At 41.5% G+C, this 12,010-nt stretch overlaps 1 protein-coding gene across 1 annotated transcript in view; it reads left to right on the plus strand.

Annotated features, from left to right (window-relative positions):
• Nucleotides 1-8,651, plus strand: part of RNF114 (ring finger protein 114) — a 14,174-nt gene extending 5,523 nt beyond the window's left edge. Inside the window, exons 2-6 of the mRNA XM_014517171.2 lie at nucleotides 478-628; nucleotides 2,666-2,772; nucleotides 3,516-3,630; nucleotides 4,803-4,910; nucleotides 5,158-8,651. Coding sequence (XP_014372657.2) covers nucleotides 478-628; nucleotides 2,666-2,772; nucleotides 3,516-3,630; nucleotides 4,803-4,910; nucleotides 5,158-5,223 — 547 coding nt within the window. The 3' untranslated portion in view covers nucleotides 5,224-8,651. The remainder of the gene's footprint in view (nucleotides 1-477; nucleotides 629-2,665; nucleotides 2,773-3,515; nucleotides 3,631-4,802; nucleotides 4,911-5,157) is intronic.
• The last annotated feature ends 3,359 nt before the right edge of the window (nucleotides 8,652-12,010 follow it).

Consider the following 12,010-nt stretch of genomic DNA (forward strand, 5'->3'; position numbering starts at 1 on the left):
CCCCCCTGTCCCGCAGGACCTGCCCAAGCCCGGCGGGGTATGCCGGTGCAGGAAGGGGCGGGTTTTGTTGCCAGTTAAGTTTCGGATTCCTGTCATGAGAAAGCCCCTGTGTTTGTAGGGCAGCGCGCCCTGCCCTTTGCCGCCCTCGGCTTTTGTTGCTCGCGTGGGATGTTTCTGAAGCCCCAAACCTTCCAGCAGGAAACACTTTGGCCATAAATTGGCCGGAGCACCAAGGGACGGGGCTGCACCTAACATTACCGATAGCTGTTTTGTTCTTGAAACGCAGCCCTCGATACCAGTTTGTCCCTTGTGAGTGTGACATAGGTAGGGTGAAGTTTTCTGATGTGCGTTGTCCCTTGTGACTTCCCTTTCGTTATTGGCCAAATTTAAGGTATATCCGTGATGCTCTCATTGGGAACGGTGCAGGTGTTTTCTACAGCATGCGTTTTTAGAAACCTTGTATTTCTTCCCTATTAGTTTTTGCGCTCCATGCCTGCAGGAATGTCTTAAGCCGAAAAAGCCAGTGTGTGGAGTCTGCCGTAGTACCCTGTCTCCTGGCAGCACAGCTCTGGATCTGGAAAAACAAATTGAAATGACAGAAACTGCTTGCAGTGGCTGCAATAAAAAAGTATGAAAGCATTTAAAAACTTCAGTACACGATTCCCTATTTAGCCACACCTGGAAAATAACTTTTTTCTTTTCAGCCTTCTGGAGAGTCAGCCATCAGGATTTTAATGTTGTTAAATAATGCTTGGTAGCACACCAGTGTCCTCTCCTCCTCCCCACCCCAACCTTGTCTTCTGTTTCTTCCTTTGAGACGTGAACTTCAAATAAAGGGGCAAGTAATCAGCTAATGAACTGAAGTATGCAGCAAACATGCAATGTAAAGATGTCATGGGAACTTGTGTGCGCACATTTCTGCAGGGAGAATGCTGTTTTATAAATGCAATGTTTGTCCCGGGAGAAATCAAGTGAAACCTGTCTGGAGAGTCTGTCGGACTGATTATTGACAGAAGCACCTTTCTGATAGAGTTATTAGAAATTGTATTCAGTATATTAGGGGTAGTTTGCTATGGTGGTGCTGCCTGGTATCTGGGTCTTCTCCAGCTTCTGCTGTACAGATAAGAGTCTAATGCTGTGGAAATATGTAATCTGTAGACATAAATGTTATCCTTCCATGATATTATTAATACAGAGCCCAGACTTCAGACGTTGCAGCGTAGAAATTAAAGAGCACTGCTGTTACGATGGCAGTGCTGTAAAAATAACAAACATTGATTATCTCCTTATTACTCTGCTACGTGACCAATTGACTTTTTGATAGTCAGCATAGCTTAATAGCTAACGTAGAACTCGCTTCCACCAGATAAAGCTAAAGCTAATTAGTTAAAAATCCTTAACGTGATAGGGTTCCTTCTAGATATACCTTATACAAATTCCTACCAACTAAAACTTTTTTTTTTTTTTAATTGTATGGCTTGCCTTTCATGCTGCATTTCCTGTAACTTGGGTCTAGCCAGTTTCACTTTCGTTTCTAGGCAGTTTTGTTTTCTGACTCTTGGGTACTAGAAAAAATGCAAGTGTTCAAATTTGTAAAAAGGTTGATTTGTCATAAAAGAAAAAACTAGCCTCCATATTTTACTGTCTGAATAAAATATAAACCCTCCAGATTTACCACTGTTTTCTACCAGAGTCTGCCACACACATTTGTCAGAGTTCTGGAAAGCATCAGTATTCAAATACCTTCAATTCTTATTTAGTTATAGAATTCTTACTAGGTTTCTTTCTCAGTTTGACACTTGTCTTATCAGAATGAATAGAGAAACGAGTTGCTAAATTTAATAAAATCTTCTTATATACTCTTTGCAATTAATCAGAATAACATTAGCGGTAGAGGTACACTGATGCATTGGCTCCCTTACCGCAGAGACCTCAACTCTCTCCCCACCACACCCCTTCCTTCCTCCCTGCCTCCCCTCCCCCCCGCCCAAGCAGACTTACCAGCCAGACGCTGCTCTCCATGTTGGCGGGCTGCATATTAGCAGTCGGATCAGCATTGGCCAATATGGCTCATTAATAATTGGCCATCAGTATCACCCCCAAAAATCTTTATTGGTGCACCCCTAATTTGTAGGACATATCAATACTAACATTTTGTTTAGCAAAGAATCATTGTACCCTATGAGAGGAAGAAATGGTTACAGTGTAAGCTTGTGATCATAAGCATTTTTCTAGCACACTTAATTTACATCTGGCCTAATACTCTGTTGTGTTTACTTTTATACAATATATTGGCTAATGATTCAGTAGCTTGTCTCTATTTGAGCCCATAACAGGGAAGAATGGCAGGCAGAGCTGGAACGTTGGCTTGGTTTAGTACAAAGTAGAAATTAGTTTATTTTCCTTTTGATGTAGAGGGGAAAAAAAGCAAGAATTATGGTACTCGGGTGAACAGGGAGTCTAAGCATTATATTATATCATAATGTATCACAAGTAGCATGTTAACCTAGTGAGTAGCTTCTGTTCAGAACGGACTGCCTTGTGCCACAACATTCAGTTTTCCTTATTTTAATGTTCTCCGAACAGAATGTTTTCTGATTCCTGTGATTTGCAGTTCCTCTACTTAACCTTAATAACCTTCACATTCTGTCTCTTGTTTGCATAGATGTACCTTTCAAAGTTACGCAGTCATGCAGCTTCTTGTTCAAAATACCAGAACTATATAATGGAAGGTGTGAAAGCTGTAACTAAAGAACCACCTTGTAACACCAGGTATTTCTGTTTCCAGTCGTTTACAGGGAGGTTGTTGGGTAAAGATTTTTGATGGTGGAAGTTTTAGTTAATGCCAAAGCTTGCTTTCCTGATTTGTTTTTATATGTTTTGGTGCATTTGGTGTGTTGCAGGCACTTTCTTGTGCAGCATGTGAAAGTACAAGCAAAGACTGTTAGCTCTTCATTTAGTCTAGGGGGAGTAGTTCTTTTAATGATGTATTACAATTAAACTAGGCTCTAATACCAGAAATGATATCGCCCAGGCGCACTGCTCTACTGACTTAAATTGCCCATGCACAAACTACTACAAGATCAGGGTCCTGGGTAAGGCTATCTAAATTTTATTTAGTTTTAAACTTGTTATTCTGTCTCTGATTAATTACTGAAATGAAATGAGAAATGACTACATTGAACTGGTCATCCATATTGTAGACTATCTGGCAAACTTTCATATTCTTCATAAAAATGGCGCAGACCAGGAAAGCAAGCTGAACTTGATATTTTTGTAAGGGAATAACTGTAATTGCCAGTATTAACTTTGCCCTTTGAGATGTCATTTCTTCACTGATAGAAAAAGCAAGTTCTTAAATTCAGCTTGCTCATATATCACACAATACGTGGTGACCCTAAGTGCTCTGTATTTAAATATTCTCTCTCAAATTACCATGAGTAGCCAGTCTCTCATTAGGTATTAACTTTCTAAAATGTAAACAATCTTTTTTTTTTTTTTTTCCCCCACCCCAGGAATGTTCCAAATCGCTTTACCTTTCCTTGTCCTTACTGCAGTGAGAGAAACCTTGATCAGGAAGGACTAGTTGAACATTGCAAAAAGTACCACATCATGGATGCAAAACAAGTGGTAATGCTTACAGTATCAGATTCAATATAACGCTGGTGTTGCAGAAATATGCCAGTTGCCTGAAGCTAGTTTTAGCATTAGGTCCCTTGGTAATTTCTGCTCGGGGACCTTAGACACTTAAGTGTATGCCTGATTTTAAACTGCAGGTATTCCTTTTGAGTTAAATAGGACTATCCTTGTGAATAAAGTTGTGTGTATACAAAAATGTTAATGTTTGGATATTACTCTTGTTTTGAAGATCTGGGCAAATTCAAACACGCTTCTCGAGGAGTCTGTGGGGAGGTAGACAAGTTTTCAGAAAGATATCAAAGCATCTTTTAAGTGCCTATGCTCGCATTTAAAAAAACATGTGCACTAAACTAGCCATCTTAACCTCTTGAAGCTACAGGTAATGTTGGAATGAAATTTTGACATCCAAGCCTTTTATGTACCATTCCCTAAATCCTAAGCAAAAGTATATAACACTGTCTGATGTGTAAACTTTGTAATATTGTTACAAGCATTTACACAGATCTTTACCTACAGACATGGCAGTAAGTAGAATAGAAGCAGCAAAACTTGAATTTGGCTCTAACAATTAATAATTGGGGTGTAGTTTTGAAAAACTTCTCTAGTTTTAATTTACAAAATCACAGTCTCTTTTTCTATGAAGACATCAATATGTTCTACAAGAGTGTTGGTGTGCAGATATTTTATAATCTGTAGAAATGAAGGTTTCTAAAAGTATTTTAGAAATCAAACTTAATTCAGTATTTTGCCCTCCACGAGAGGTTGGAGGCTCAAACTACCAGTCTTACTTCAAAGTCACAATCTTCTGAATTATGTTAATTCAGTATCTGAGGAACCAATTGGTTTATGTAGTGTTCTGTGGCTTGACAAAACACTCTCAATTCATTTTGCATACAAAGTGAAATTCTGGTTATATGAACTGTGTTCATAAGCTTCACAATCGTATAGAAGCATTTTTTCTGTTTCTTTGGCACTTTCCTCTCTTAATGTTTTTTAAATTGGTTACTTAGAGGCAAAGACCCTGGACTTCAGGAGGGAAATATGCGTGCTAAAAATTGCCATGAAATAAGAAAGGCCTCTAAAGAGGTCTCTAGTTCTGAGGGTGTGCTTCCCAGCTGAACATGAAGGGAATTCAACATTGGCTTTTGTGGCTTTTTTGAAAGGTTTGCCCAATTTGTGCCTCAATGCCATGGGGAGATCCCAACTACAGGAGTGCCAATTTCATGGATCATCTTCAGAGGCGGCATCGGTTTTCCTATGATACTTTTGTGGTATGTAATTCCTTATAAAACTCTTAGAATATAGCAGAATGATTGCTGTGTTTGTTTGAAAGTGTAGTTTAGCCATTCATGTAGATACCTTCCTAATAGGGGCAATGTATCCCTTTCTGGAGTTGGGTAAAATTCTGCTTGCTTTCTGTTGAAAGTCTGATGCTTCTTAAACTTGTTAAATGTTTGTAATGGGTAAACAGTGAAATCAAGTGAAGAGTCTAATGACTTCTGCCTTTTCTGTCCTTAGGATTATGATGCTGATGAAGATGATATGATGGCACAGGTTTTGTTACGGTCCTTGAGGGATAAATGAACTAAGTAGGAGAAAAACTGTAATACTAAGCTTCCATTAGGGGGAGTTCCCAGCATCCCTCACACTTCTCCTTACACAGTCCAAGATGAACTCAGGCATCCAAAAATAAATAAGGAAGATTTTTGAAGAGTCCCAGTCTCCTGGCCTCAGCTCCTGTTCTTACTCTACATGTCATTGCTTAACACTATCAAAACAGGTTTTTTTGGCTGCTCAGCCATGTGAGGCTAGTATTCCTGCTCCTTTCATGCTAAGTTTAGCCAGTTGTCTCCTCTGTATTTCTGTTGCCTCTTTTCATTTTCCCCACCCTTGTGTCTGTCTGCTCATTATGTCCATTCTTACTTGATGAGAACATAAGTGCTACCAGAGGAACTGCTGTTGAGAGGGAATGGCCTACACTGGCAAGTGAAGATTATTTAAAAAAAAAAAAAAAAATCTTATCTTTATGCTTCCTAAATGTTGATCAGATACGCTGGCATTTTTGGTCTATGGAAGCTGTTAGTCTGTTAGATGCAACTGTCAGAAACTGGTTTGCATTTGAGACTGCCTGGAATGTCTGTGATTACACATTCTTTAGCGTTTCTAATGCTGGTAGTTGGTCTTTTAACTAAACCTAGTACATTGCCTCAATGATGAATCTTTAAAACTTGTATTTTCATTGTAGTTCTGTTCATCTGCATAAGAAACTTGTTCATAATACCTGGTTCAGTACCCGCATGTTATGTACCAGCTTAAATAATCATACTTTGGTTAAAACATTTCTAGTCTAGAAAGTAAAATTCTGCATCCAAAAATTCTTAGTTTAAAAATCCACATGATGTACTTGTCACGTGTAATAATTATCTCATGTCCTGAACTGACAATTTAAGATCTTTTCTAGAACTTAAGCTACTAAGCATAACATGCAAGCCTTCACTTGATAGAGGGATTCAACACTAGAACATCTAGGAATCCGATTTGTTTTTTAAACTAAAATGTGGTTATTAGCTTCCAAGTCTTCTGTCCCTCAAGATCGTCTGATAGTAAAATGGATTAATGATCTTTAGCATTTCCTAAGCACTATTTGTGTTTTTACAAATTCTACAAAATATTTTGAACCCCTGAGCTTCATTTAAATTATTCAGCTATATTGTGAAATATTTAAGTGGATGATTCTGTATTTAGAATATAGTGTTCATATAATGTTTATTATAGGTATTGTTTTTGAAAGGAACACCCGAAGAGTAGACAGGAAAGCAGAGACATAACTCAAAATGATATGCAAAGATAATGTACTTTCTACGTGTATGAATACGATAGGCTGGTATTACCTTCTAGAAATCACTTTGGGTATTGAGGCTGAATATTTTTATTCACAAATTAACAGCAAGGAACTTCAGGTTCGTGAGGTCCTAGCTAAGGCTTCTGTATCCAGTGGGCCTGCAGACTACAGTGTAGTGTAGCATACAGAGCTAGCTTGAGTTCTCGAGGCAGGCTAAAACAGCTTGCTAAGAAGCTCTATTATCTTCACACTGTGCTGGGCTCTGTAATTTGACCAGACCTTCAAATTGCTTTTTAGAACAGTAAAAAGTTCCAGCTTAAAGTGGTTTGTTTGAAGCTTGAGCTTGCCCACACTGGCTGGGCAAATTAAGTATAAACCATTTCATATTGGGCTTAGTTTTCTTTTTTTGTTGTTTTTTTTTTTATGTGCTTTCACTCATTTGGTATGGACCAGTTTAGATCCATCAGAAGGTGCAATCTACTTGAGAATTGTGTGTCAAATCCTGAAAACTTTTTCATGCAATGCTCTGAACATGTACCATGTGCTTTTTGGCATTATGTTCTCGAAGTGTTTGGGTAGAAGCTGTGGAATTTGTGAATTCTGGCTAGAGCCCAAAGTCACCACCTGACTCTATTCCACATTTCTTCTAGTATTCTAAGTGCACTTCCATGTCATCTTGACAATGTTTCTGAGAGCTAAGCAATTAAATTGTCTTGTTCTGACTTTTTGAAGACAAGATATCAATAAATTTCATATAATTTATAAAACCTTCTCTTCATGGAAACTTTTGTGATTTATCATGCTCTGCAGTCCTTCCTGTTTTCTCCTTACACATCTTTCCTGAAGGGAGGCTCTGGCTGGCTCCATCATGCATCACTAAGCCTAATTGAGGCTACAGCTCAGTCAATGTTAAAGTATTTTTGTGTGCAGTCTTGTAGCATTAGATCCACTCAAGTATTAGAACCAAGTGGCTCAAGTGCTAGTGTAGACCAGGCAGCTCACCATTTGAGATGAGCATAATTCAGACCTAGCTAGAATGAAATCTTAATTAAATTGTAAAGGGGTTTGGCATCCACCGCCACACAAAACAATGCTATACTGGGTCAAACTAATGCTCAGTAGCCCTTCTCCAACAGTTGCAGGAGTGGATGCTTCAGGAGAGCACTAAACTGGCTGTATCTGGAATGCTTTATCCCTGCTCATTACATTCCTTGGCATGTACCATCATCAGTTTAGAGAAGCTGGAGGAAACATCTCCAACTGCTGTTTAAAACCACATAACTGCTGATGCTAAAATGATGGACCAAATGCTTAGGGCAGCCCCAGCCCAGCTGATCAGACTTGACTTTCCCATGGGCTCCTGTTGGATTCCCTATCTTTCAGAATTTGTGCCTTTTTTTGACTGCCATGGACAATGTTCATACCTATGCTGCACTGCTTTGAGTCTAGAGGTAGACGGACAGAAGCTTGAACTTTCCCTTTACGATAAAAAGGGGGAGGGAGAAAAAGAAACCAAATTCTGATGTCTAATTGAGTTTAATCATTTATATTTAACAGTAGCAATATAGATGGTGGCTCTGATTAGATCATCCCTTAATTGAAAGGGGATTAAGTGGTTGAATAATTCATCAGTGTATTGTTGAGGGTTTGGGTGTGGGTTGCAAATTTAGCTGTAGGTGAGAAATAAATAAATTGGGAACCACAATGTTTGAGCTATCCTTATGGGGAAAAAAATTGAGCAGCATTCCTTCAGTTTGGCTTCTCAGCATGTAAAGAGGGCATGCAACTGTGTCTTTGCACCTGTTAACCTGACAACTGTAGGTTATACATTCCCTGGTGTGATACGTATTCATACAACTGTTCAAAGATAGTGACAAATTGAGCAACGGTATGAGAGAGTTTGTAAAACTCAAATTCCAGTTCTTTATAGATATTTTACTGTAGAAAAGTGTTTAACATGCCCTTGGCTGCTACTTTAGCAGATGAACAAAGAGAAAGTAGATAAAAAACAGATTGTGATGTTTGTGTCTTATGACTGCTCATAAAAATATGCAACCCCTTATGTATGTACTTAACTGTCAAGTGGGTTGGTTTTCTGTGTAACCTTTGTTCATCTGGTGGTTTTGTGTTGAGAAATTTTGGATTAAATATAGCCTCATTGTTCAACCATCTTTAGTTTCATTACTAAATCAAGGCCAGTATCTCTGCAGCAGGGTTGAGTACTCTGCCAGGGCACCTTTCAGTCATTGTCAGTTGTTGACCTTGTGGTCAAATGCCCATTCTTGGTGTTAATTTAATCTGGCCAGCCCTGGAACTGTGAAATGCCAGGGTCTTGCACTGAAATGGGATTAAAAGGAGAGTTAGCACGAAGCAAGGGAACATACAATTAAACTCTCTTATCCTCCCCTCCCCTCCTCTCCTTTTAAGTCAAAGATCAACCTTATGAGGTTTGGGGATCCTTACCATGCTCTACCTTAAAAAATAGTGATGAAAGGGGATGCTAGCTGTCCTCATCTAAACAGAGTCAACTTTGCTCCTGGAATCAAAATAATGAATTCCATTGGTAACTTTTTAAAATAAAGAATACAACACCAAGAAAATGTGTCCTGATGTTTGACATGTGAAGTGGTAAATTGACTGATGGTCAAGCTGCTCAGTTTCAGTACAAAAGCTGTCCAGTGGCAAAAAGCAGCAAGGAACAGCATCACACTGGGGGCGGTAGTGCTTGCATGCACACGTGCACGTGCTCTCACACTCTCTCTCCTACATGTATCATTTTGTATTGCATGTTTCATACTCCAGGGAGGGAGTGATAAAGGTAACGGCTCTGCCAGATGGGGGTAGTGGCTGCAAAGACATTTTTACACTGCACCCCAACTGTTGCATTGCTGGGATTTTAACAATCTCTACCAAGGCACAAAAGCCCTGTAGAGCACACCTTGTTTGTATTAGAAATGGTGACAAACATAATCTATCATCTTCACCTTGCAGTTGGATCATTTTCCTCCAATTCAGCTGTAGCCATTGTACCTACTCCTGAACCAGGGAAGTCAAATGGAGGGCTTGCAGAGCTGCTCCATCTGGCAGCAAGCTGGGAAATTTGGGGAATGGGGTCGATGGGGGTGGCCTGCTGCAAAATCCAGGGCCCTGTTGGACATAGCCATCTGTGACCGCAAGGTAAGGGCTGTGCCAGAATCTGGCTTGGAGCATGGTGAGTTGACACCCCTGCCTCAACCATTCTGCCACCTCTGGTTTTATAAACAGCTGGAAGCCAGCTGTTCTAGTAAAGCCAGCTGCAGGAAGCTGCAAAAACATTTAGTGAACTGTAGCAACATCCCAAGGGCAAGTACCAGCCCCTAAAGTCTGGGTGTAGTCTCCTATTCCATAGACCTGTAAGCATGTTGCCTGTTTTCAGATAAAGGTACTGCTTACACACTGGTGTAGACAGTTCAGACTGCACCCTTCATTTTGGCAGATGGAGTTTATAGATATCTTGGTCATGAGGAGGTGGTAGGGAGAAAAATGTGGCTTTAGCTAGATAGGTGGGGCTACCGCTTTGCAGCTAGTTGGAGGTAAAGCACTTAGCTAACAGGCTGTAAAACCTTCCTATTGACAGGGTTATCTACTTACAACAATTCCATTCATTCCTATTTAATATGTTACAGTTACATTTTATAAATGAACCAGTTCTGCTGGACAAAGTAATAGAATGGCTACCCTCTCCTCAACACTTAGCACTGAGCACACTGCATGCCTACTTCTTTTTCCCACATTTTCCTGTTGCAAAGATTTGTGTGTGTGGAAAAAGGCCCCCTCTTTGCCACAGTGCTTATGTTGTACAGAGCTGGTCATGTCTGGAGTCTGAGCCCCGTGAATCCAATTAACATGAATTGCAATTTCATGCTTAAATCCCCATGCTTTGAATGGAGGGTCTCTGCATTCCTTCACAATGCCCTTTTTTGTTACATGGAAAAATCATATTACAGGGGAACTATAACTGCCTTTGGCCGGCAGAGGGAGCACATGTATTTTAGAGAGAATAGGTGTAGTAGAGCTGTTTGGCCTGTCTGCATGCCACCTACACATCCTGACTTCTGGAACTCCTCACTGTCATCTCCCCTCAGCAGCCCTTGTTTAGACTGCGTTTCATAGAGCAGAGATGATTCTTGTGAAGGACAAGGGAAAGGGAAGCTGCTCTGTTGAAACAGGTGTTGCTGGAAAATTGTACTGACGGCTTTGCCCTCCCCTCTACTGAGAGATTGTTTCCTGTACAGCAGAAAGTTTAAAATACCCTCATATGGTCAAATGTAGGGAAGATGAAACAGGAAACCCCCAGTAAATCATCTTGCTTATCCCCTTGCTAGTGCAGGATTCCCCCCCCCCCCCCCCGTGCTCTCCTAGTTATCCATTCAGAACTGGTGGAGAGGAGGCCCTTGCCCCGCAAAAGGAAGCTAAGCGTGCACCTTGCTACAATGCCCTGGAGACTGCAGTCACACTGAGCTATGAGGGAATAACTGTAGGCAGCTGGAGGTGAACACAGCAGCAAAAGCCCAACACCAGTGGATGCACCAGAAAGGTCCAGCAGACCTGCCTGCAAAGGGTAGTCCCAGCACACCAGTTTCTGTAGGCCGTGAGAGCGCTGTGGTTAGCATCATATCCAGCCATATGGGTAACAAGGTACCAGTTTGCAGCTGGGTAACTGGGCACAAGTCTTGGGCTCTAAAAAATGCCAAAGCAGCTCTGCCTTTACACCCCATGAGAGAACATTTACACCTGTGCACTGCTGAGTGCAGGCAATGGGTGCTGCCTGCCCAACCTCCTTGCTCTCAGCTCCTCCACAGCTGTCCCATCCAAAAACGGTTTGACTTCAGGAAAGTTAATCCAGGCACTTAGGAGCCATTCCTGAGGCCCGATACCACCTCAAGTCAGTAGCAATTTTGCTATTATTAAGGATCACTAGAATGATTTTGCAACACAGGTTGCTTGCTCACCGGCTCTCTCACTGGCACGAATAAGCATCTCTCTGGGTCTTTGCGTTGTGAGGAAAGACTGTGCTGACACCCAAAGCCCAGCGAAATCCCAAAGCTGCAATGAAGTCTTCCCTACTTTTGCATCCCTCCCCAAGAGACGGATCACTTGCCACACACGAGACGCTTTCAATGCTGGAATTGCAGAAGCACCTGGATGTCAGGAAGGACCACCGCTGCCACCCTGCTCCTTGGCTCTGCCGGGCAAACCCTCTCTAGGGAAGGGGAGGCTGGTGCCCCCCTTTCCCTGCCTTCCTCACCCACAAAAAGGCAGAGGCCAGCAGCTGCCCGACAGGGACTGAGGACTTCCCGGCAGGTGGCTGGCAGATTTGACCTCCGGGGAAGAAGGGAACTTGGGAGAAGGGAAGGACCAGGGGAGGGGGCAGCTGGCACGTGCCCGCCCAGCATCTGCAGCGGGTTAATAAACCAGGTGACCTTCACAAGTCTGTTTCCAGGCCTTTCCCGGGGGGCAGAGCGCGCCCGCTTCCACGCCGGGCCCGCG

The sequence above is a fragment of the Alligator sinensis genome, unplaced genomic scaffold (assembly GCF_000455745.1).
Source record: "Alligator sinensis unplaced genomic scaffold, ASM45574v1 scaffold115_1, whole genome shotgun sequence".
NCBI classification, from domain to species: Eukaryota; Metazoa; Chordata; order Crocodylia; family Alligatoridae; genus Alligator; species Alligator sinensis.